Here is a 27,482-nt window from a genome sequence, read left to right on the forward strand (position 1 = left end):
GGGTGTCCAGAGGGGGCTCTGGACACAGCAGGCGGGGTGGATTGTGGGTAATGTAGTCATCCGGGTCAGGGCAGCTCTGCAGTTCTAGTACTGAATGTACTCAGACTGAAGGGACTGAAACACAAACACAAAATCATCTCTGAGGATCAAATGTGACCGTTTTTACTTTCCACATTTCTAAAATAACAGTTTTGTTTGAAAGCCTCTAGAGATGTGGCTGAGACAGTAAAGTGACATCAAAGCTGAGTATCTCATTCAGCATACAGAAAAATCCAAGTGAAATAACTATTAGAAAATGTAGCTCAAAAACAGCTAATTTTGCTGTTTAGTTTAGACCATGGCTGGATTCAAATTGTTAGTTGTGGGACTCATCATGACATCCTTTTTTCAAATTGGTTGAGTACTCACTGAGATAGCCTTGTTTACAGCTCGAGCAATGTCGTCAAACAACTACCAGTGTGACCCAGTCGGGCAATTGTGCACCGTCATTCCACGTTCACTAAAACTGCTTGTTTTGCCGCTGGGAGACTCAAACTGTCATTGTAGTGTCTGGCAACATGGAAACGACTCTATACATGAATATTATTCTCCGGGGTTTACTGTCGGACAGAGAAAATGGGCGTACAAAGAGGCGAGGAGAGAGAGAGAGAGAGAGAGAGAGAGGAGCAGGCAGAGGCAGAGGGGCAACCAGCAATACAGGGAAGCTCGCGCTGTGTCAACACGGAGGATTTCCCCTCTCATCAACAGTGCTGTGCTGGAGACAATTCTGCTCCTCTCTATAAAATGCAAGAGCGCTGTTAGCTGTGTTTTTATGCCAATCTTATATACTGTATATAATGTTTTTTATGCCAATTCTTTTATGCCAATATAGTTGTTTTCTAAGCTCTCACCAACACATACCTCTTTGTGTGTTTGGACATAAGTTACTGTATGTCCTATTGTTGTTGCTGTCATTGTTGTTGAAAGTCACTGATGTTATTGATGATTATTGCTGCTGTAATGCCAGAATTTCCCTCTGGGGACAAATAAAGTACTATCTATCTATCTCATGTTTTCAATAACTGTCAGTCCCCACTGTCGCTGTTTTCTGGCTGTTTTCCACCCATGAGTGTTGTTTCTCCCACAAAAGTAGAACTCCTGTGTTTGTGGGTGGGGGGTGTTGTGACGTTCTTATTTTGGCACAGCCCTCTGACATCATAACAGACATCAGAGGGCTTATTGGGGACAGCCCTCTGACATCATAACAGACATCAGAGGTCTTATTGGGGACAGCCCTCTGACATCATAACAGACACCAGAGGTCTTATTGGGGACAGCCCTCTGACATCATAGACATCAGAGGTCTTATTGGGGACAGCCCTCTGACATCAGAGGTCTTATTGGGGACAGCCCTCTGACGTCAGAGGTCTTATTGGGGACAGCCCTCTGACATCAGAGGTCTTATTGGGGACAGCCCTCTGACATCATAACAGACATCAGAGGTCTTATTGGGGACAGCCCTCTGACATCATAACAGACATCAGATGTCTTACATCATAGACATCAGAGGTCTTATTGGGGACAGCCCTCTGACATCAGAGGTCTTATTGGGGACAGCCCTCTGACATCAGAGGTCTTATTGGTGACATCTTATTGGGGACAGCCCTCTGACATCAGAGGTCTTATTGGGGACAGCCCTCTGACATCATAGGTCTTATTGGGGACAGCCCTCTGACATCATAACAGACATCAGATGTCGTATTGGGGACAGCCCTCTGACATCAGACGTCTTATTGGGACAGCCCTCTGACATCATAACAGACATCAGAGGTCTTATTGGGGACAGCCCTCTGACATCATAACAGACATCAGAGGTCTTATTGGGGACAGCCCTCTGACATCATAACAGACATCAGAGGCCTTATTGGGGACAGCCCTCTGACATCATAACAGACATCAGAGGCATTATTGGGGACAGCCCTCTGACATCATAACAGACATCAGAGGTCTTATTGGGGACAGCCCTCTGACATCATAACAGACATCAGAGCCCTCTGACATCAGAACGCTGCAGTCCTGATGCTGTAAATCCATCTTCATTTGGAAAGTGTGGTGTCTGGGTGGTGTAGAGGTAAAATCACTCTCCTACCACCGCAGGGTATGAGTCCTGGTCGCTGCTCGGTCGGGGCGCCTGTTCGGGGGGCGCTACATCCTGCGGGGGGAAACTCCTCTGTGTCAGGTGAAAAGAAACGGCTAGCGACTGCACATGTATCGGAGGAAGCATGTGCTAGTCTAGAAATCTCCCCAGATCGGCAGAGCGGTTGGAGTAACGACCGGGACAGCAGGGGCAATTGGCCAAGTATAACTGGGGAGAAAATGGGAGAGAAACTGGGACAAAAGTCTGGAGACTGAATCAGTTTTGGCATCCAGACCGTCAAAAGGAAGAGCAGAACTTTAGGATGTACCGCAGGGATCACAGATTTTTGTAGGCCAACTCAGCTAGTCATGCTAGTTCCGGTTCCCAAGTCTAAAAGTCAATGGGATTTTTGGATGGAGATTTTGGTATGCTTGATGTTAAGCAGAAGACTAGTGGATCCACGCGCAAACACCTGACAGGCTTGCCTCCGTTTGGGTTTCAGCCAGCAGCAGCTTCATGTTAGTGAGTTAGTGTCATGATGTCAACATTACTGTTAGGCAGCAGACAGCTATCATTCACACGCTTAGTGAAGATAATTACAGTAATAGTGACACATGAATAGGAATCCAGGATCCAATCACGACACCACCATAAAGTACTACTATAACAAACCGCTGGGATGTCCGAGTCGTGACGTGACGTCTTCCAGACTCAACAAAAAGTATGACATGACATCACTTGAATGACTGTTTAAGTATGTTAAATATCTGCTCAGCGTCCCCACTCCCCAACAACAGTCACATACACACACACACACACACACACAGAACTCAGAAGAAAGAGAAATGGAACCAGCAAGAAGTTAGGACGAGTGAAACCAGAAAGAGAGAGAGAGAGAGAGAGAGAGTCAGCTGCTGCTGGTGAGGTGGTCGGGTGCCTATGGGTGCCGTCCGGTGGCGAGGACAGGCAGACTTACGGGGATGGAGCGGCTGAGGTAGCGTCCTGGCGCTCCCTTCGCGGTGCTGTAGGGAGCCTGCGGCGGTCTGTAGGGGCCGAAGTCCTGCTGCCTGAAAGCAGAGCTTTTCACCACACTGCCTGCAGGGACCGCCGACACTGAGCCCAGGTACGGACTGTTGTTGTTGACTTCGTGCTGCGGGAGGCGGGGCCCGTTAGCGTAACGAGGCAGGGCGGGCTGGGACAGGGAGGAAGGAGGGGCAAGAGAGGCGTACGGTGGCGTACGCTCCTCCTCGGCATCCACGCCGTACAGGTCGCCCAGAGAGCTGGCTAGCCGGGAGTTGATGGCAGCGCTGAAGGTGAGGAGACACAGACTCAAACACTGAACACGCTACAGCTAGCTACAGCTAACTACACACTGAACACGTTACAGTTAGCTACAGCTAACCACACACTGAACATGCTACAGCTAACCATACACTGAACACGCTACATACAGCTAGCTACAGCTAACCACACACTAGCTACAGCTAACCACACACTGAACACGTTACAGCTAGCTACAGCTAACCACACACTGAACACGTTACAGCTAGCTACAGCTAACCACACACTGAACACGTTACAGCTAGCTACAGCTAACCACACACTGAACACGCTATATAGCTAGCTACAGCTAACCACACACTGAACACGTTACAGCTAGCTACAGCTAACCACACACTGAACACGCTACAGCTAGCTACAGCTAACCACACACTGATCACGCTACAGCTAACCATACACCGACAGCTTGCGGTGTGGCTCTTGGTGCGAGTCTGCGAGACAAAATCCAGGGAGGAGGGAGGCGATCGTTTGGAAGAGGAGTGATGGCTTACAATGATACAAATACACGGTTTCTATTGCGAGTTTAGCCGCCCGCTTCGGACAGGAGTTGCAGTGAGAGCATGGATGGCATGATCAAAGGAGGGGAGAGTCGCTCTACGTGAACAATATGGTGCGAGTCTGGACATGACAGGCATCAAACTGTTAGCAGTAGCCTGGCCTACGATCATATTACCATAGGCTACTTGCCCAGATAGGTTTCACAAGCCAATCATAATATGATTGTGTTTATTCCTCCTGCGTAACGAACTCAACTCAGTGACAAAGACTACCTTTACTAGTCGACATCGACTCGACTTTATTGGTAGAAAGGTCGACTTGAAAAAAACTGGAGTCATGCAACCCCTATATGCAGTATATGTAGTATTGTGTTGTATTAAACTAATACTATGTACTGGCAGCTGTGTATTTGTACTGACAGACAACTGAACCATCAAACTGACACAAGGCAACAAAAGAGAAAGGAGAGAGGAGAGAAAGTGAGTGTGTGTGTGTGTGTGTGTGTGTGTGTGTGTGTGTGTGTGTGTGTGTGTGTGTGTGTGTGTGTGTGTGTCTGTGTGTGTGTGTGTGTGTGTGTGTGTGTGTGTGTGTGTGTGTGTGTGTGTGTGAGTGTGTGCATGGGGGGGGCATCAAGTGGGAGGAGCAAAGCAGGAAGCAGGAAGTAGAAAGTGCGGCTGACCTCCTGTGATTGGACGATGACGACGGTGGGCTGCGACCAATCCTCTTGGCTGCAGCAGAAGCAGAGGATGCTGGGAGTTTAGAGGACTTGAGAGGGGAGGCGGGGCCTTGGCCGACCCCCATCTGCATTCTACGGAGAGAGAGAGAGAGAGAGAGTGTCAGGCTATATCCACATTATTATGTTTTCGAGAGTATGTGTGTGTGTGTCTCCTACTGTACCTGAATGGCTGGGAGGCTGATCTGCTGTGCATCTTCACCTCTTCCACTCTGAAACACACACACACACACACACACACAGATCAGTTTGATCAGAGTACAGGGCTACAGACTAACTTGTCCCACTAGTAGCACAAAATTTAGGAGAACCAGCACAAAATTTAGGAGAACCAGAACAACATTTAGGAGAACCAGAACAACATTTAGGAGAACCAGAACAACATTTAGGAGCACCCGAACAAAATAAAATTTAGGAGCACCAGCACAAAATTTAGGGGCCGCCGTTCAAACAAACTAACAGCTCTCTGGTTCATATATTAATAATATATGCAAGTCGCACTGGTGCTCCTAGTTATTAAAGTTAGTCGCACTGTCTTAAAAAATGGTCGCAAAATGTGACTAAATGTTGACAGTAGACTGCAGAGCAGCATATAATATGTAACCACGGCAACATGTCTGTCAGATGAATGCTGACAGAGCAGAAATCATTTTGAGGGAGATAATGAACGGACTGCTCATTTTGCGATGCTTGAAAGTCGGATGGAAACATAACTATTGTTAAAAACCGGTGTGTGTATGTGTGTGTGTGTGTGTGTGTTTGTTTTCCTGACCTCAGCGCCCCTGTGGTGGCGGGGCGGGGCGCACGCCGGCCCTTCAGTGCTCGCAGTTTGTCTCCTTGAGTCAGACCAAGCCCGCTTTCCCTTAACTCAGCCTGGAGGACAAAACAAACGCACCTCAGTCAGGACAGACAGCTACTGTGTGAACCAAGGGCTTCCAATACACTATTTAATGTGTGTGTGTGTGTGTGTGTGTGTGTGTGTGTGTGTGTGTGTGTGTGTTGTATGTGTGTGAGTGTACCTCTAGCAGTTGGTCAGAGCTCGGGGATCTGCAGATTGTGGTGTTGTGGGCGGGGCTTGTGATGGTATGGGTGGGGCATATGTTGTGGGCCGGGCTTGTGATGGTGTGGGCGGGGATTATGGTGTGGGCGGGGCTTATGGTGTGCACGGGGCTTACGGTGTGGGTGGCGCATGTGATTGTGTGGGTGGGGCTTATGGTGAGGTCGTCCATGCTGCTGATGAGGTGTGACCCCGCCCTCTCCTCCAGCTTGGCCTTCTGAGAGCGCTGACTGTCTCCCTGCACCCACAGAGCTGCCTGCTTCCTGTGCACACACACACACACACACACACACACAGAGCAGTGTGAACCGAATGTCCATGTCGCTACGTGACACCGCAACAACCTGTGCGCTAGCAACCTACACGCTGAAAATGGCATAGTTGTACAGTACATACTCAACATATGGTTTTTTACTGTTTTATGTGGCATTTTCTTTTGCAGGGATTTAGACATTTGGTTCCCCTCGCAACACTATTCTGCAAGAACACTGTCGCTTAGTGCCACCCAAGGCAGGCACGTTTATTTCTATAGCACATTTCCTACACGGAGGCAATTCAAACAACACAGACAACATGAGTTGAACTGTGAGTCTGTCTGTCTGTCTGTCTGTCTGTCTGTGTAATGGAGGAGAAGATTGAAACTTAAACCATTTGAGTCGTCACAATGAATTTAAACGTTGTGGAAAACTATCCCATCAGAAACAGCGAGAGCCTTGTGACTCACTCTTCCAGGAAGTTCTGCTGCGGTCCAATCACAGAGCCCGGCCGGCAGATCCGGATCCAGCCGATAGCTTCCCCCGCCGTGAAGCGGTAATGCTTCATCATGTAACAGCCAATCAGACTGCCCGTCCTACCAAGACCCGCTACAGAGAGGGGGAGAGAGAGAGAGAGAGAGAGAGAGAGGGAGAGACTCCGTTTAAAGCCCCATTATGTAACTTATTTACCTTCATCTCACAGCGTTTTAATCCTTTTGATGGTACAGTGACTTCTAATAGGGAGAATGGCGGCTCTGTCATTGCCACAGCACTCTCTGAAGGCCTGTTCCTGCACTATGGATTTTTGGTTTCTGCGTCCCGAAGCAGCTTGACAGGGCTGGCAGTGCTTCACCGTGACACTTTTGACCTTGTTGAAGTACAAGTCCCCGATTATTCATCTTTTGAATGCCTGGCTGCAAGATGCTCATTGCCTGAACCCTTGCTCCTGGTCTCCATCTACAGGCCACCTAAAGCCCAGTCAACTTTTATATCTGACTTTTCCGAGCTCCTCACGTCCCTCTGCCCCACTTTCAACAGGCTGGTGGCACTTGGTGATTTTAATATTCACATTGATGCCCCCAACTGCTCACTGGCCAATGACTTCATCAACCTCCTGGACTGCCTCCCTCTCACACAGCATGTCCAGGGACCAACCCATAAGCATGGCCATACCCTTGATCTTGCCATCACTGGTGATGATGTCACAGTCAGCAGCACCCAGGTCATCAAGCCTGGCATATCTGACCATCGTCTGGTGCTACTGGAGGTCCTGATAACACCACCTACCTCCAGCACCAAACGCCCCATCACTTTCCGCAGGACCAAGGATATCGACCATGACCTGCTCTCATCTGCCCTCTCCTCCATCCTGTCTGAGCCTGACCCTGCCCTCTCATTGGAAGAGCAAGTACACCACTACAACTGTACTCTGCACGATGGTTTAGACAGGTTTGCCCCTCTGAAAACCCGGACAGTGTCGTTTCGTCGCTCCGCCCCCTGGTACACTGATGAATTGAGAGCCCAGAAATCAGAGGGGCGGAAAATTGAACGCCGTTTCAGACAAACCGGTCTGACCGTCCACCAACTATCCCTGAGAGAACACCAGAAAGCCTACGCCGCCGCATTGAGGGCTGCCAGGATGTCATATTACACCACCGTCATTGACTCTGGCCATACCAACCCCAAGCACCTGTTCTCCACCATCAATCGGATGCTTAAGCCCAGGGCCTCCTCTGCGGCTGACCCATCTGTCGATGACTGCAACCGATTCATGGACTTCTTCAAAACGAAGATCGAAGGAATCAGGGACAACATCACCCCCACTCACCCTGCCCCTCCCCCCGCCCCCCCCCTATAACGGTCAAACACTGGATTCCTTTGCAGAGGTGACGAGTGATGAGCTATCGGCCACCATTCTCAAAATGAACTCTTCCAGCAGCTCCCTGGATCCTATCCCCACTCCACTTTTAAAACTGTGCCTCCCAGCCATCGTTCCCACCATGACCTACATAATAAACAGGTCCCTGGCCACTGGCGAAGTCCCCCCTTCCCTCAAGCTAGCAGCCATCAGACCGGTGCTTAAAAAACACAACCTCGACCCAGAGGTGCTCTCTAACTATAGACCAATTTCCAACCTGCCCTTCCTTGCTAAGGTTCTGGAAAAAGTTGTTGCCGTCCAGCTGCACGACCACCTCCAATCCCATCAGCTCTATGAGACCTTCCAGTCCGGCTTCAGACCATCACACAGCACTGAGACAGCCCTGGTGAGAGTCGTGAATGACCTGCTCATGGCGGCAGACTCCGGCTCCCCCAGCCTGCTGATTCTCCTGGACTTGAGCGCCGCGTTTGATACGGTGGACCATGTCATCCTGTCTCAGCGTCTCAGGGAGGTGGGAGTCACAGGCACTGCCCTCGACGTCTTCCTCTCCTTTCTCTCAGGAAGACTGGAGTATGTCGCGCTGCGCAGCTTCATCTCCAGCATCAGGAGTGTCACCTCTGGTGTCCCACAGGGATCAGTCCTGGGTCCCCTGCTCTTCCTGGTGTACATGCTCCCCCTGGGGAAGATACTGAAGAGCCACAACATCAATTTCCACTGCTACGCCGATGACACTCAAATCTATTTTCAAACCTCCCCAGACATCCATCTGACTCAAGCCCGGGCCACCAAATGCCTCAATGACATCCGCCACTGGATGAGCAACAGCTCCCTTCAGCTCAACGGGAGTAAAACTGAAGCCATCCTCATCGGTACACCTCACCAAATAAAACAGGCCGGCATCATCCACATCACCATCGATGGACACTCCATCCCCCTCTCCTCACTGGTCACCAGCCTGGGTGTCAAACTTGACCAAACACTGTCATTTGACGCCCACATCAAATCCATCTGCCAAACCTCATTCTACCATCTCCGGAACATCTCAAAGCTCAGACCCCTCCTACCCCAAGCCGCCGCAGAAAAACTGGTCCACGCATTCGTCTCCTCCCGTATCGATTACTGCAACTCCCTGCTTGCAGGCCTCCCCACCAAATCCACCCAGAGACTGCAATATGTCCAGAACTGTGCCGCCCGGGTTCTTACCAGAACCCGGAAGTCAGAACACATCACCCCTGTCCTCCACTCACTTCACTGGCTCCCCATCAATCAACGCATCACCTTCAAACTCCTCCTCCTGGTCTACAAGGCAGTAAACCACACTGGTCCCACCTACCTTCAAGAACTCCTCCCCCCCAAGCCCCCCTCCCGGTCACTCAGATCCGACACCCTCAACCTACTTGTTGTCCCCCGCACCAAGCTGGCAACGATGGGTGACCGAGCCTTCTCCACCCTGGGGCCACGCCTGTGGAACCAACTCCCAGGAACTGTTCGGGCCTCTAAATCCCTCGCTGTTTTTAAAACAAGCCTTAAAACCCACCTGTTCCGCTCTGCTTTTTATTAGCTCGGAGCTTTTAGCTGTTTTTAGCTTGTTTTTATTTTATTTTAATTTATTTATTTTACTATTTTAGCTACTGTAAAGCACCTTGAGATTTGTTTTACATTTTAAAGTGTGCTATATAAATTAAAGCCATTATTATTATTATTATTATCAAGATGGAACTTTTAAGTAAATTTCCTGCACAGCTCCTTCAAATTAAAAGTTTTGGGATGCTTTTATTGTGAAGTACGTTTAGGAAGTGAAATGTGTTTTGCTTGCTAGCTTGATTAGCAGCGCGATTAGCTACTTCTCTCACTGAAATAAGTCGAGACAAGAACATTTGGGGATATTTGGCCCTATTTTTTCCAGCAAACCAGTGATAAACACTGCAGAAAGGCAAGCAAAGTAGAGAGTACAAGCAGAAACAGTAACATAAGGCTGAACTGGTGGGAATAGTGTGATCATCCCACGTGCTACGTCCTAGCGGTGAAGCTCCCCCCATCATGTGAAAAGAAGCAGCTGTGCATGTGTTGGGGGAAGCATGGTGCTAGTCTCGGCTCTCTCCAGATCGGCAGAGAGTGGAGCAGCGATCGGGGCAGCCAACAGGGTAGCATGGGGATAAATTGGCCAAGTATAATTGGGGAGAAAATTGGGGGGGGGGGGGAAGAAAAGAAAAAAGACAGGTGTTGTTGTTGGACAGACAGGTGTTGGTGTTGTTGGACAGACAGGTGTTGTTGTTGTTGACAGGTGTCAGACCTTTGCAGTGGACGGCCACAGCTCCGTCAGTGCTCTCACAGATGTGCAGGAAGCGCTGGGTGATGATGTCACTGGGCGTGGAGCCGTCCAGGAAGTAGAGGTCGTGATGCTTGAAGCCTGCGGCAGTGAAGCGCGCGGCCTCGTACAGCTTCTTGTTGAGGCGGATCACGGAGCTCACACAGTGTTTTCTGAAGTACGGGAAATACGCCTCTGGGGCGTGCAGCGGGTAACCTGAGGACAGAGATGCTCACAAGTCATTTTTGCAGGTTCAAGTCAAGTCTCAAGTCTTTGAGCTAGAGTCCCAAGTCAAGTATCAAGTCTTTGAGCTAGAGTCCCAAGTCAAGTCTCAAGTCTTTGAGCTAGAGTCCCAAGTCAAGTCTCAAGTCTTTGAGCTAGAGTCCCAAGTCAAGTCTCAAGTCTTTGAGATGAAGTCCAAGTCAAGTCTCAAGTTTTTGAGGGGCAAGGCCATGTCAAGTCGGGCAAGGCCATGTCAAGTCTCAAGTCTTTGCTCACAAGTCCAAGTCAAGTCTTGAGTATCTTGTGGATGAGCGTTCTATCATCTGCTGCATGCCATCTGGTCTACTTACAATACTGTACAGCTCAAATTTAAGGAGTTCAAAGCATTTACTATATTATCCTCACTCATTTTTCTATTAGCATACAGTATCAGCATTGATTAGATGGCAGTATCATCAGTAGACATTTCCTTTCCTTCATGTTAATGCACCAAAAAAACCATAAAAAGAAATAAAGATTGCTCACGAGTTACAAATCTCGAGTCTAGAATAAAATAATAATAAATGATATTAGCATAATAGGGCCGCTTTAACGAACATGAGATAAACCACGCAGCACTGAGCTGGGTGCAACAAGCAGAGATGAACATGGATCAGCTGATGCTCTTCAGCAGGCATGGAGTTGGCCGTGACCTTCAAGTGATTTGTGCCAAATCAAGCGCTCCTCGTGGAGCTGCTTGTTCCTGGTCAGACCTGCAGACAATGAGGAACCAGCTCACCGTTCTCCATCTTGGTTTTGGGATGCGGTCCGCTGAAGGCCAGGAACTTCCCCGGGACTATCCAGTTCAAGTCTCCGTTCTCCACCCGCTGGGAAGCAACACAGGTCCCAGTCACACAGACAGGTCTAACTTACAGGTCCCAGTCACACAGACAGGTCTAACTTTCAGTTGCCCTGGGCTAAGAATAGGGCTAAGATAGCCCCGGGCTAAGTTAGCTCTTTTTCACCAACACATTTGTTAACTCAGGTTAACCTAAACCCAGGGCTACGATTCAGATGTAGGCTAATGCAGTGGTTCTCAAATGGGGGTCCGGGGACCCCCAGGGATCCGTGGCACTTTGCCAGGGGGTCCGCGAAAAGTTTTCAGGAAAATAAAAAACACTTTTTTGTGTGCAAAAGCTTCATAGTTCAACGAAAATATTTGATGCTTTAAATCTAAAATGGTTCATGGATTACATTCTAATCTAACAACCCTATCAATTTAAATGTCAAGCACATTACTGTGGAAACAATTAAGCTTAGCCCAAAATCACAAATCAGAATGAGGGGGTCCCCGGTATATTTTCTATCTTGTAAGGGGTCCTTGGCTGAAAAACATTTGAGAACCTCTGGGCTAATGGGCATGCCTGTAAATTGACTGAGCCAGACTGAATTCACTTTTCACACGCAACAGAAATACAGTGACGGCCTACGTTACGTGCCAATTTACGCTATACTATTTCTATGCTCGGATTGCAGCTTTAGCTAGATTTCCATGACTTTTCCAAAACCTTCCAAAAAAATATCTTTTTTCCATAACTTCTCCGGGGCCTGGAAATTGTATTTTAAATTTCTATGACTTTTCCAGGTTTTTCATGACCGTACGCACCCTGATTTCCTGGTTGCCTACTTGTTACACCTTTCACCAAAGTGTGCCACTAAAAAGTCAAACTTCTCAAAATAATGGTTAGTTGGAGCCCAGTGTTTAACCTCATAGTGTTCGTACTCGTCCACATCAAAGGTCTCGAAGTCAAAGAAGCCATGTTGCAGAGCCTAAAGACAAGACAGAGAGAGAGAGACACAGAGAGACAAAACTGTCACACAGAGAGTACACAACCTGAGACAGACAGAGAGAGACAGAGAGACAAAGCTGTCACACAGAGAGGACACAACCTGAGACAGACAGAGAGACAAAGCTGTCACACAGAGAGGACACAACCTGAGACAGACAGAGACAGAGAGACAAAGCTGTCACACAGAGAGGACACAACCTGAGACAGACAGAGACAGAGAGACAAAGCTGTCACACAGAGAGGACACAACCTGAGACAGAGAGACAAAGCTGTCACACAGAGAGGACACAACCTGAGACAGAGAGACAAAGCTGTCACACAGAGGGGACACAACCTGAGACAGACAGAGAGAGACAAAGCTGTCACACAGAGAGGACACAACCTGAGACAGACAGAGAGAGATACAGAGAGACAAAGCTGTCACACAGAGGGGACACAACCTGAGACAGACAGAGAGACAACGCTGTCACACAGAGGACACAACCTGAGACAGACAGAGAGACAAAGCTGTCACACAGAGAGGACACAACCTGAGACAGACAGAGAGAGACAAAGCTGTCACACAGAGGGGACACAACCTGAGACAGACAGAGAGACAAAGCTGTCACACAGAGGGGACACAACCTGAGACAGACAGAGAGACAAAGCTGTCACACAGAGAGGACACAACCTGAGACAGAGAAAGTCACATGTGTAGTGTTGAGGTAAAAGCACTCTCCTAACACCACGGAGACCCGGGTTCAATTCCCGGCAGTGGTACTTCCGGCTTGGTCAGACATTCCTACAGACACAATAGGCCGTGTCTGCGGGTGGAAAGCCGGTGGGGGTATGAGACCTGGTCGCTACACTAGCGCCTCCTCTTGTCAGTCGGAACACCTGTTCGGCGGGGAGGAGAATTGGGGAGAATAGTGTGATCCTCCCACATGCTACATCCTGCCGGTGAAACCCCTCGCTGTCAGGTGAAAACTGAAAAGAAGCGGCTGGTGACTACACATGTATCGGAGGAAGCATGTGCTATACTCAGAGGGGCTGGAGCAATGACTGGGACAGCAGGGGGAATTGGCCAAGTACACGAAGTCCCCCGAACAAATCCCTTCAACCTTCACAACCATCCAGCCAGGTCTGACTGGTGACCTCTGACCTCTCCTCAGTCAAGCTGTTTGGTATCTGGAACCACTATGACTGATTGGAAAGCTGAAGCTGTGATTGGTTGATTGGATTGGTTGTGTAGTGGCTACTGCTCCTGAGGGAGTGTCTCCTCTGCGCCGTCCTCACAGACCAGCTTGAAGGGGGCGCTAACCACACAGACCAGCCTGAAGGGGGCGCTAACTACACAGACCAGCCTGAAGGGGGCGCTAACCACACAGACCAGCCTGAAGGGGGCTAACCACACAGACCAGCCTGAAGGGGGCTAACCACACAGACCAGCCTGACGGGGGCGTTGACCACACAGACCAGCCTGAAAGGGGCGTTGACCACACAGGCCAGCCTGAAGGGGGCACAAACCACACAGACCAGCCTGAAGGGGGCTAACCACACAGACGAGCTTGAAAGGGGTGCTAACCGTCGTTGAATTGCCGGTACACAGAGGACATGAGCCAGTCAGTCAATCAGAAGACAGAAAAACACAGCTCACCTTCCTGATGCCTTGCAGGCAGTCCAGTATGGTGAGGTTGAAGGTGCAAGTCCCAAAAGAAGCATCTCTGAGAGGGAGAGAGAGAGAGAGAGAGAGAGAGAGAGAGAGAGAGAGTTTTTTCATGCGGGAATCGAACCCAGGACCTTCTAGCTGTGAGGCGACAGAGCTACCACTGCGCCACCATGCCCCAAAATGTGTGTGTGTGTGTGTGTGTGTATGTGTGTGTGTGTGTGTGTGTGTGTGTGTGTATGCATGTGCTGACCTGAAGGGCAGGTAGGAGGCGTTGGAGCCGGAGATCAAAGCTCTGTAGGCTTCTTCGGGAGTCTTCTTCAGGTAGATCACCTGACACACACACACACACACATTAGCCTTTCAGGTGAGTCTTTCTTCGACAGTAAAAGTGAATCAAAAATGTGGTGTCAGTTGTTAGAACATTCTTTCATGCCCCAACATCCGCAGCTGAAAAATGAAGCCAATGTGGAAGTCCCTTAAAAGTGCATTCTCTCTAATGATCAGCAGGGGGTGACGCCACTGGCTGTAAAAAGAAGTCTGATTGTATAGAAGTCAATGGAGAATGAATGACCCTACTTGTCACTTGATTGATGACCTCAGTAAACACTTTCCTAATGAGTTGATGGTCTCAATCACTAGTTTCAAGTCTTCTAATTATAATTGACTAAATAGTAATAATTATTATTAGTCATTTAGAGTCAAATAGACGATAAAGCAGAGTATGTTTTGAGGTGTGATTGACAGCCTGTCCAGTCTCACTGAAAGCAATGCTCTCTTCTTCAGGAGCACCCTGTTCACAATCACACACACCTTCACACCTGGAGGCTGCACAGTTCAACCACAGTCTGATCTGCTGGCCACTGAGCAGCTCCACTGGAGCGGCTGGGGTCAAGGGCCTTGCTCAAGGGCACCTCAGCGGTGGTAATGAGGGAGGGGCAAGCGCTGCCTTTTCACTTTCCCCACCCAGATTTATCCTGCCGGTCCCGGGGATTGAACCGACAACCTTCTGGTCACAAGCTCGCTTCTCTAACCTTTAGGCCACCACTGCCCTAAAACGAGAGTCCACAAACCAATGGGTGACGTTGTGTGTGTGTGTGTGTGTGTGTGTGTGTGTGTGTGTGTGTGTGTGTGTGTGTGTGTGTGTGTGTCTGTGTGTGTGTGTGTGTGTGTGTGTGTGTGTGTGTGTGTGTGTGTGTGTGTGTGTGTGTGTGTGTGGCATGACGCTTGGCTCTGTCACACAATGCACTTTTGTCTCAGCTGCTGCAACGCATCAAATATTCAGCAGGCTGAAAACACACAAGATTACATTCTACAGGGGTGTGTGTGTGTGTGTGCGTGCGTGCGTGTGTGTGTCTGTGCGTGTGTGCGCGTGCATGCGTGTGTGTCCGTGTCTGTTAGCTGACTGTAACCCAGCAGATACAGACTGCTGCTGACTTAGGAGAAAACAGTGTTATATCATGAAAGCATGTCATTGAATGTCAAATAACACATTTGATTTAACTGGACAGTTGGCAAAAAAGCAAAAAAAGCCATGTGAACTGACTGTATCACAGTCTGGTATGGTAACTTGACGGTATGAATAGTCTACATAATATTGTAACTTGCTCCCGAAACCTGGTACGATAAATTTGGGGTGTCAAATCCTGAGCAGTGCAATGTTCACACAAGTCATCACGTGGGCCGGATCGGACCGCTTGGTGGGCCGGTTCTGGATGCCGGGCCGCATGTTTGACGCGCCTGGTTTTCGGGTGACACTGAGCGTTACTGGGGTCCAGTGTGAGTCTGGTCCCGCCTCCATTCATTCACTTCTCATTATTCACACAAACTGACCAATAGGAGCCGAGTACTCCGGTGTGAAGCAGGAAGTGATGTACTCACCGCGTAGCCTCCGATTAGCACTGCAGCGTTAGCCCTCTTCCTCTGGTCAAAGCTGGTGTAGTGGACGATCCTCTTCCTGGTCAGTGTGAAGGACTGGAGAGAGGAGAGATAACACCAGCACGTTAGAAACATCATCGACCGTCTAAAAAATATGGACAGTCAGCGTGACATCGCCCATTGGTTTTTGGAGCGTACGTCGGAGGTGGTGAGTGTCTGAGTCTCACTTCACCTGCCCTCTCCCTCCCCGTCAAAAGTGAACCAGGAAAATACATTTTTAAAAGGCTGTAGGTTTAGGCTTTTGTTTAGTTTCCCTCTTTTTTAGTTTGGTTTCTGTTTGACATCTGCTAGACTAGCATTTAATCCTGATCGCTTTCAGTCATGTGGAGCCGTCTTGAAACATTTCCTGATGGCTGTTGAAACATTTCCTGATGATGACTGTTCATTCAGATAAAGCGAACTTTCACTGACAAAACACCCGGACGATTTTGATTGTGAAGAACTTACAGATACAGCTGTGACTATTGAGAGGGAGAGAGAGATAAAAGACGCGAGTGAAACGGCATAGCAGATGGTGGGAGAAACGTGCAAGACAAGTAACGAGCTGCTGCTGCAATGCAGAGACGTGCACAGACAGTTTGGGGGCCAGGTGCATAAGTGAAAAAGGGGCACCCCCCTCAAGGGTTATTTTATAGGCCTTAGAATACCAATCAAATATTTTGGCCCAGAATCTAGATAGTGAAGGGCAAAACCAAAAAGCATGGGACAGTGTGCCCTCTAACACTGATTGATTCGATTGGTTGATTTTATTTCCGTGTCACAGACCAAATGGTGCCCGGCCCGTATGGGCTTATGACACACGACAGAACACGTGTACACCGGTAGAGTTCATTCCACATAAGTACAGATTCCAAGTTTCATGTTTTCAAACAGAAGAAACAAGAGGTGCCAAAATCTGAGGTGCAACATCAATACATACAAATAACATATTGTTTCTTCTCTGCCAGGCTTTACCAATAAACTGGGCAATATCAAAAGCTCCCTTGCTAAAGAATAATCCAAGTCTGACTCTGGCCTAATCCTTAAAGCAGAAGGCCTCAAGGTGTGCAACAAACATTTTTTCAAAAAGAGTTTAGTCTTAAATCGTCAAACACCTGACACGCGACAGTTGGAGATTGATTGAGCTATTATTGGTTGAAATTGGGCAGTGCATGGATTTTTGTGATTTGTTTTTTGGAACGACATTGTTAAATAGGTGCACTCTATGACCAGGGATGATCATGTGATCTAAAATAGTTCAAAAGTAACTTTTCATTTCAGCTCGACTTTAAACCGGCTGAGACTAATGTGACCCTCAAACGCCTTTTTAATGAGAGGTCAGAGGAGAAGGGTCCACTCTGGAGGAGGATGTCTCTCTGTAGCTGGTCAGACGAGAAGCGTCCACTCTGGAGGAGGATGTCTCTCTGTAGCTGGTCAGAGGAGAAGCGTCCACTCTGGAGGAGGATGTCTCTCTGTAGCTGGTCAGAGGAGAAGCGTCCACTCTGGAGGAGGATGTCTCTCTGTAGCTGGTCAGAGGAGAAGTGTCCACCCTGGAGGAGGATGTCTCTCTGTAGCTGGTCAGAGGAGAAGCGTCCACTCTGGAGGAGGATGTCTCTCTGTAGCTGGTCAGAGGAGAAGCGTCCACTCTGGAGGAGGATGTCTCTCTGTAGCTGGTCAGAGGAGAAGCGTCCACTCTGGAGGACTCAGGCTCTCTGCTCTCTGTGGCCGGTTGACACTGAGCTGAAAGCTGACACCTGCCGGGTCATTATAAGGTGTTCCAAATAAAGTGGCCGGTGAATGTGTCGAATTACAGTCCAACTTGTGTCCCCGACAAGGCAGCCTAGGCTAGTTCTGTCTCCAACAAGGCAGCCTAGGCTAGTTCTGTCTCCGACAAGGCAGCCTAGGCTAGTTCTGTCTCCAACAAGGCAGCCTAGGCTAGTTCTGTCTCCAACAAGGCAGCCTAGGCTAGTTCTGTCTCCAACAAGGCAGCCTAGGCTAGTTCTGTCTCCAACAAGGCAGCCTAGGCTAGTTCTGTCTCCGACAAGGCAGTCTAGGCTAGTTCTGTCTCCAACAAGGCAGCCTAGGCTAGTTCTGTCTCCAACAAGGCAGCCTAGGCTAGTTCTGTCTCCAACAAGGCAGCCTAGGCTAGTTCTGTCTCCAACAAGGCAGCCTAGGCTAGTTCTGTCTCCGACAAGGCAGCCTAGGCTAGTTCTGTCTCCGACAAGGCAGCCTAGGCTAGTTCTGTCTCCAACAAGGCAGCCTAGGCTAGTTCTGTCTCCAACAAGGCAGCCTAGGCTAGTTCTGTCTCCAACAAGGCAGCCTAGGCTAGTTCTGTCTCCGACAAGGCAGCCTAGGCTAGTTCTGTCTCCAACAAGGCAGCCTAGGCTAGTTCTGTCTCCAACAAGGCAGCCTAGGCTAGTTCTGTCTCCAACAAGGCAGCCTAGGCTAGTTCTGTCTCCGACAAGGCAGTCTAGGCTAGTTCTGTCTCCGACAAGGCAGCCTAGGCTAGTTCTGTCTCCAACAAGGCAGCCTAGGCTAGTTCTGTCTCCAACAAGGCAGCCTAGGCTAGTTCTGTCTCCGACAAGGCAGCCTAGGCTAGTTCTGTCTCCAACAAGGCAGCCTAGGCTAGTTCTGTCTCCAACAAGGCAGCCTAGGCTAGTTCTGTCTCCAACAAGGCAGTCTAGGCTACGAATAGTAAGCACGCACATCCATAACCAACAAGGGGAGTTGCTGAGCCAATCAAACAGCTCGCTCGCCCACTGCATGGCTCTGAGCCAATCAAATGGCTCACTCGCATGCACACTGCATGGCTCTGAGCCAATCAAATGGCTCGCTCACCCACTGTATGGATCTGAGCCAATCAAATGGCTCACTCGCACGCACACTGCATGGCTTCCAACTTACATTATTTATGGCACCGAAAGTCAAAGTGACGTTTCCAAACATCACTCTGAGTTAACGACACTTTGACTTAACGACCAACGAGCTTGAACGGTGACCTGAGAGTCACCAGAGCTGCATCAGAGGTCACACAAACACATCAGAGCTGCAGCAGAGGTCACACAAACACATCAGCACTAATGAAATGGGTGAGACTCTCCTTCAACCAGACAACATGGAATCTAACCCCCCCACCCACCTATCCTGAAGTGCCCTTAAACAAAGGCACTGACCTCCAGATAACACCTGTTATGATTTGGTGCTATATTACAATAGACTTGACCTGACTGTCCATTAAAGATTCATCCTCTTTAAAGTGACAGCTCAATCAGGACCGTCCAGTCGTCTGCTGGGCCGGTCGCCGCGACGAGTGCCAACAGTCGACTGGAGGAATGCCATCACCACGGCAACACAAATCACAACACACACACACACACACACACACACAGACAGACAGACAGAGGGGGCGCTTCTTTACCAGCTGGAGGAGGAACAGGTGGGTGAGGCAGAAGCACTGAAACAACCAGACTGACCAGACACATTCCAGCACTGAGTCCACATTATTGTCCGGAGTGGATTTCTTTGTAGGACAAGTGGAAGATAAATTGACTTGCCTGACAGGACAAGTTAAGCCCATTGTTTCTCACAAAGACTTTACTTGCGTGGGCCACCAGGTATATTAACGACCACCCAATTATATTTGGTGAGCAATTTTAGCATGTTTTATTCTGCTTTGTGAAACATGACACCAAATGTATCAGAAGAACTGAGTGAATTGTGAAACGTCTGTTTGATAAGTTAATCTACAATTTAAATGGCTGACGTCGAGGCAAACAAAGTCTTCAACTGTTTCCTACTGTCGGAGAAAAACCTCCTTCGCAAACAAAATGAACAAAATAAATGATTGTAAAATTACACATCTTTACCCGGACAAGTGACTTTTGTGCCTGAAAGGTACATTTTAGTGCTGTATTCAACCAAGGAAAATGTTGGTCGGCCGAAATTCAATCAACTCATCAACTAATCGATTGGTCGGGGGGTGGTAAAAAAATAAAAAAAAATTAAATAAAATAAAATACTGAGTGCACTAAAAAAGGGGGCCATGGTGGTGCAGTGGTAAGCGCTGTCGCCTCACAGCTAGAAGGTCCTGGGTTCGATTCCCACCTGGGACGCTGTGAGTGCTGAAGGAGTGCGTGCCCGTCCGCATGTCCTCGAGTGCCCGCCGCCCGGGTGGGGTCGTCAAAAAGGGCCTTTCTGTGTGGAGTTTGCATGTTCTCCCCATGCCCCCTGGGGGTTTCCTTCATATAGGAACCCCACACCAAAACATGCAATATCCTGGTCGCTGATGTGGTGCCTCCTCTGATCTTTAGGGGCGCCTGTTCGGAGGGAGGGGAACTCGTTGGAATAGCGTGATCCTCCCACGTGCTATGTCCTACCGGTGAAGCTTCCCCTGTCAGGTGAAAAGAAGCGGCTGGCTAACTGCCCATGTCTCGGAGGAAGCATGGAGCCAGTTTCGGCTCTCCCCAGATCGGCAGAGGCTGGAGCAGCAACCAGGATAAATACATTAAAATTAGCACTAACAGAGGATAAAAATGGGATAAAAAATCGGGGGAATATTTAAAAAAATGAGTACTGAGTGCACTAGACCTGATCATTGTAAATCAAAGCTATTTGCAGCATTGTAGCGTTACTGAAATAACAGATTCCGAGCTGATCAGCTTGCACCTGGTCATATTCTGCGATAGGAAGCAGCTGTCAGAAAGCGTGTGCGATGATTCTGGTTCTGTAACATTAGCACACGTGTCATCTAACAAGTAACATGCATGCTGAGACGCGTCCATTGTTTCGGCCATGTTACATGAATTATTATTTATTCTTATTTGTGTTCCTTATTGACTCCTAAAGCTATCAGTAGGTGCCAACCTTCGGTCTCATGGACAAATTATGTATATCATTCCTCGAACCCGCACAGTCTTTGGTGAAAGTGGCTTTTAATGTTTTTGCACCCTCATCTTGGTGTGAGCTACAGAGTCACCTTACACTAGATTATTTTATAAGCATGGGAGATTATAAAAACAGGATTAAGGAGTATTTGAGGCCATTTACACCTGGCATTAACATGCATTTTCTGTCATCAGATTTCAATCAGATTGTGCTTGACCACTTGAAAGTGCAGGTGTAAACGCCCCCAAGACACCTTGAAGACAGATTGCAATCTGATCGGCCAAACCACACCCGGAGGTGGTAAGGGACGCAGTGTACGTCCCTGACGCAACAACACTAGTGTAAATGCAATGTGTCCTCTCAATCTGCATACAGCGGATTGAGAGGACGCCCATTTTGGGTGATCAGATTGCAATCAGATTGCAATCTGATCACCCAAAATGCATGCTAACGCCAGGTGTAAATGAAATCAGGCGAATGTCTCAAGCACTATCTGATTGCAATCTGATGACAGAAAATGCATGTTAATGCCAGGTGTAAATGGTCTCTTAGATTACTGAATGCATATGCTTTTCCTGAATACTGCTAATTGCCTGATGTAATTTGCTGTTTTGTGTCTGTTCTTCTATGTGAAACTTTTGTATGTTTATATGAAACTTGTTCTGCGGCTGTCTTGGCCAGGACTCCATTGTAAAAGAGATTCTGAATCTCAATGGGAATATTACTGGTTCAATAAAGGTGAATGAAAAATTGGGGAAAATAGTCAAGTCCGAGTGCTTTCCAAATGGGTTGAGATGATTTTCTTGTTTACCGTTGCGTTACTAATTAGCACTATTATTGAATCACAAACATGTACGGTGATATAACGGCTGTTTTGTCAATCAAATGTATTTCGAACCTTGGTGTACTGCCAACAGACACTGACCAACAACAACAACAACAACAACAACAACAACAACAACAACAACAACAACAACAACAACACAGCCAACAGACAGTACTGACCACCACCAATAACAACAAAGAAAACAGACAGGACTGACCAACAACAACACAGCCAACAGACAGCAATGACCACCACCAATAACAACAACAACAAAGCCAACAGACAGCACTGACCAACCACCACCAACAACACAGCCAACAGACAGCACTGACCACCACCAACAACACCACAGACAACAGACAGGACTGACCACCACCACCACCACCAACAACAACAACAACTACAACACAAGCAACAGACAGCACTGACCACCCGTGAGAATGGGTTGGACCACCACCAACAACAACAACAACAACAACAACAACACCACAGACAACAGACAGCACTGACCACCACCAACAACACCACAGACAACAGACAGCACTGACCACCACCAACAACACCACAGACAACAGACAGGACTGACCACCACCACCACCACCACCAACAACAACAACACAGCCAACAGACAGTACTGACCAACAGCAACAACACAGCCGACAGTACTGACCACCACCAACAACAACAACAACAACACAGCCTCCACGCACGCCTTACGCCAGGCCCAGATTTGTGTCTCTGGTTCCTGTTATAAAGCCGACACATGTAATCCTGGTAATGCTTAAGAAGTGCTTTGTAATGTTGTGGCTATTTGAAATTCAGCAACACATTAGGTTTAGACCGAGGCGCGGGTTCGGGCTGAGGATTCTCATAAGTCTTAGGGGCCGGGCCAGGCTAGGGCCTACATTTTAGGCCCGTGCAGGGCTCTGACCTCACTGTATAAAATGACCTATTGTGATCTCTAGGACAGAGGTTCTCAAATGTTTTTCAGCCAAGGACCCCTTACAAGATAGAAAATGTACCGGGGACCCCCTCATTCTGATTTGTGATTTTGGGCTAAGCTTAATTGTTTCCACGGTAACGTGTTTGACTTTTAAATTAATAGGTTTTGTTAGATTAGAATGTAATCCATGAACCATTTTAGATTTAAAGCATAAAATATTTTCCTTGAAATATGCAGCTTGTAGTTTGTATTTTTATTTTCCTGAAAGGTTTTCGCGGACCCCCTGGCAAAGTGCCATGGACCCCCATTTGAGAACCACTGCTCTAGGATAATCACAGCCTTATGAAACTTTACAGCCACAAACTAGAGACCTTGGGTATTCAGGGGATGTATGGCTTTCCTATGTATATTGACAATAAGGGGGTTTCTGAGCAGTTTTCATAACAGAAGTGCTGCTCGCCACCCAATCGCCGAAAAACTTCTCTTGTTGCAGAAATCTCCAAATGTCAAAAGCTTTTGATCAAATCACAGCATGAAATTCTATGGTGTTCCTCAAGGTCTTGGTGTCTTAATGTGGTATTTTGGGGGGATTTTTGACCATTTTTATCAATCCTCGTGTGGTCAAAAATGATTTTGCACCAAATCTGTCTAACAAATGGTAGCAACCCAAAAATGGCTGCAACAACTTATGAGACATAATTGAGCATGGAGATGGCCTTCATATGCTTCCATCGTCATTCTCTAAGGCCTTATATACCGGTACTATAAATTTCAATATTTAAATAGACGCCTAATTTTCATTACAATGTTTATTACAGATGTTATGACAAGAAAAAATATCTCAAATTAATGTTCGGGTTCTCAGCTTTCAGATGAGGTGTGTGTGTCACTTCTATGTGGCATATAGTGTTGAGCTGCTATCTCACCTTAAAGATCCTTAAAAAGACTAACGTTGGTGTCTGGTAGGGAGGTTGGATTGGTAAGAGGTTAAGTAAAGGCTCTGAGAACTCCAACCCTGCAGGTGACCAAATACTGAGAACATCACATCACGTTGTCCCGTTGCATTCTGGACATTCTTCCCCGGGGCGTGTCAGCTCTGAACCCAGCGTTCGCTCGCTCGCTCACCACGGGGCGTGTCGGAGCCGAACGCAGAGCTTGCTCACCACGGGGCGAGTCAGCCCTGAACGCAGCGCTCGCTCACCATGGGGCGAGTCAGCCCTGAACGCAGCGCTCGCTCACCACGGGGCGAGTCAGCCCTGAATGCAGCGCTCGCTCACCACGGGGCGAGTCAGCCCTGAACGCAGCGCTTGCTTACCTTGAGTTTCTTGTTGAGCTTGCAGCAGTATCGGTACAGAGAAGCCAAGTTGAGCGGGCCGAAGTCTGCGTAGAAACTGAGAGAGAGAAAGACAGAGAGAGACAGGGGAGAGAGAGACATTAACTCAGGTCTGTCTGTCTGTCTATAGAGAGCCAAAGTCACGCCCTCTTCCAGGTTCGGCATGGGATCTAAGGGACTTCATTCCCATTTTATTTGTCATAGACATTTCAGAAAATGCTTACATATTTTTTTTTACTTTGTCAAACCAAGCGATTCAGCTATATTTAGAATCAGGAGAGACTATAGAACATTTCACTTGGACCAAAATGAAAAATGAAAAAGAAAAAAACGTGGTGGGGGGGGGATATCTTTGTTTAGTTTTTTTGTTCAGGGGTGAGGGCGGGACTTTGGTAAGAACTAATCAGCGTGACATCACAACAACAACAAAGTACTTCCGGGTGCCGCTGCAGCAGAAACTAGTATGAAATATGCTGAAAAGCTGTGCCAAACGAACGTTAATATCTCACATCACATCGATTATATTTTGACATTGTGAGTGAGAGCTGAAGCAGCTATGGGTCTCATGGATTTATATGTATGTAGTGTTAAAGTTGTGTGAACTGTCGCAGCTTTAAAATTTGTGAATTTAGTACAAAAAAACTACAGCCTGCTAGAGTGAGTTCCTGCTCCATAGGGTCCCATTATAAAAGTTGAAAAAAGTATGAAACATAAACTGCGATTTAGTGCAAAATATAAATTAAAGCTGAAGTAAGATGATAGAGTCCTAAAAGTGGTGACTCATTTAAAGTTTGAAGGGAGTGTGTAGCTTAAAGTATGAAAGAGCAGTTAGAGTTCAAAGAGGGCATGGTTTCATCATGAACTGTTTCAAATGAACGGCAGTTGCACCTGGAAGTATAGCCAATCCGTGTGTTTACAGACATGCTGATTCATCCTATAGGAAACGTGTCTTCTCTCTGACTTACTTCTCGTAGACGAACTCGTCATCAGTGCAGAAGTAGTGTGTGTTGGCCGTGCTTTTGGGTTTGCTGCGTAACGTGGCAAAGTACAGCCGGTCTGTAACACACACACACACACACACACACACACACACACACACACACACACACACACACACACACACACACACACACACACACACACACACACACACACACACAGAGAGAGAAAAAGAGACACACTTTACATTTCAATTAAAAACATCCAGACTTAATCCAGACCTTGATTAGATTTAAAGATGCTGTGTGGTGTTCAATATGATTTAGGCAGACAGACATCTTGGCGCTGCTAACGAGGTCATATGACTGTTTATAGGCCTCGCCTGCACAATTGCTCAACTTCGCATCACTGATGACATCACTCACTGATGACATCACAATTGCTCCGAGTGACCATCACTGATCACACCATGGACTGCAAAGCGATTGCTCAACTTTGCATGTCTGTCTATGACGACATCAGTGATGTCACTCGCTGATGACATCATCCAATGTGGGACAATAGGCTGATGTCACAATGCCTATGACACCATCTGTGATGTCACTCGCTAATTAAATCATCGAAGACCCTATGGTGTTGACTGGATGTGATTTTGGTGCAGGGTATTTTATATAATGCATGCGGACAGTGGTGGCTCATAAGAGCATCCCTCTATCTGAACATTATTCTGATCAACACAGTGTTGTGCATGAACATGCTAAAAGTTAATTGAACAAGCTCATATTTTGGTGAACGGGTGAGCTGAGCGCAGCCTTTTGCAAATCCATGAACGTACAGTGAGGTTCGTTCACACCTGCGGGAGTTAACGGTGCTCTTATCGTTCTTTTTCTCGCTCTCTTCTTACTTTGATAATTGCCCATTGTGTTTACATGTGTGTGTGTGTGTGGTCATTTACATAAGAAGAAACCCCGTTTTGCTGTCATTTCGCAGGCTGCCTGCTCTGCTTACGGGGGGATTCAGCGTAGACAGACACACAAGCTGACACAAAGCGGTGTGGACTTGAGCATGTTTTTGGGCTGTGTCAAGACAGCAACAGAGATTAACAATGGAAATACCGCAATTTACTTTCAGAAAGGTATTCAAATTCTCACCTTTGGAGAAAAAAGGTATTTCAATTAATGAAACAGCAAATCTTGTATCAAAATACTGATGTTGAATGAATGAATGAATGACTTCATTTTGGATAATGCATGACAAACATCCAAGGGATGACATGAAAAGTGTCTGTCTGTAGCATCACAGCAGATGGATAAGCAAACATTTTTGTACAGTATATTTCCCTTCACAGTTAGACACAGAGGAGGGGGGGGGGCACAGCAGAACACTGACTATTGACTGATATCTGAGGATCTGATGCTGAATAGATGAAACCAGAGATAGAGGGAGAGACAAGTAGAGAGGTGTTTTGTGTCTCTCAGAGACTTGAACATATTCATAATTATCCTTTAAAGACCCCCTAAAGTCATGTTTTAAGATGTATATAAAATACTCTACTTCTAAACTTCAATTATATTGTTAAATTCCTTAAAACGACTTCCCTTCCTTCTCCCACATTAAAAAATCCAGAATCTGTCAATATGCAAATATTGTAGATTTGATTGCAATGTTTCATAGCCGTTCTAAAGGGACTATCTTTAACTGTATTTTTTGTTTTTATTGTATACACTTGCATTGGCAGTGTAAACATGTTTCTCATACCAATAAAGCCCTTTTGAATTGAATGAAAGTTTCCACTTTCAGCAGATGAATGTTAAAAGTGAACAGCCTTCTAGTGTCAAACTCTGCACATACAGTATAGTCAAACTGAAGGAACAAGAAGGAAAAGACGTTTGTGACTTTAACACAGATCATAACTCTCCTTTAAACTTACCTTTAATCAAGTGTGGAGGGGGAATTGAACACAGATTTAAACTTACCTTTGATAAAGCCAGCTGCTCCTGCCAGCTGTCTGTCCTCTGTCATGTTAAACAGAGAGGAGAGGACAGAGGAGGCTCTCCCTCTTTCCAGAGTCATGGAGCAAAGTTTTCACCACAGCTAGCCACAGTTAGCGCGTTAGCATTAGAGCTAGCTGGAGTTGACTAAAATCTGTTTAGTTTCTCATCAAGCTCTTCTTTTCCCCCTGCTGTAGGCTCTCTCCCAATGCGCAGCCGCAGACTTTACAAACTTTCTGTGGTGATTTAGCACGTATGAACGCGTACTATGAGCCCTAGCATGTTAGCATGTTAGCTTGCCCTGGTCTCAAGCGACGCTCTCAAGTCTGAAGACAACTCTGATTTCACCAAGCCCCTCCTTAGCGACGTCACTATGGCAACCAGAGCCGCTGCCCCAGCAACCATAGCAGCAGCCAGCGACAATAGCGAAAGTCACGCCCACTTCCGGGTTAAGCATACGAACCAAGGGACATTTCGTAAAATGCTTGTGAAAATACTTTTACTTGGTCAAATCAAGCGATAGGCCCTTTTCACAGTGGCCATTTTGTGTCGAAAAGACAGGGTAAATACAGGTGCAAGCAAAACCTTAACTTCCCTGAGTGACTGAGGTTTTATAAGACCAGGGACCATGATGTTAATAAGTGTTTTTACTTTTGCATGTCATCCTTTGGATTTTGTTGTTCTTTACCCAAAATAAAATGAATCAATCAATCAAAAATCAAAAATAAAATAAAAATAATAATCCTCTATTTTTTTAATGCAAGATG

The 27,482-nt window shown here is 47.3% G+C and overlaps 1 protein-coding gene across 1 annotated transcript; it reads right to left on the reverse strand.

The window, feature by feature from the left end:
* cdc14ab (cell division cycle 14Ab) lies at positions 1 to 26,874 on the reverse strand. The gene is made up of 16 exons (XM_083647003.1): positions 26,701 to 26,874; positions 24,751 to 24,841; positions 23,768 to 23,843; positions 15,764 to 15,856; positions 14,136 to 14,215; positions 13,874 to 13,940; positions 12,155 to 12,217; positions 11,187 to 11,274; positions 10,172 to 10,402; positions 6,470 to 6,608; positions 5,708 to 6,008; positions 5,461 to 5,561; positions 4,853 to 4,900; positions 4,635 to 4,763; positions 3,093 to 3,423; positions 1 to 114 (listed from the first exon to the last, which is right to left on the reverse strand). Exons 1-16 carry the CDS (start codon positions 26,795 to 26,797, stop codon positions 85 to 87), a joined length of 1,965 nt encoding a protein of 654 aa, XP_083503129.1. The 5' UTR covers positions 26,798 to 26,874; the 3' UTR covers positions 1 to 84.
* Between the last annotated feature and the right edge of the window lie 608 nt (positions 26,875 to 27,482).

Source organism: Poromitra crassiceps (assembly GCF_964638095.1).
Source record: "Poromitra crassiceps genome assembly, chromosome: 12".
Taxonomy (NCBI): domain Eukaryota; kingdom Metazoa; phylum Chordata; class Actinopteri; order Beryciformes; family Melamphaidae; genus Poromitra; species Poromitra crassiceps.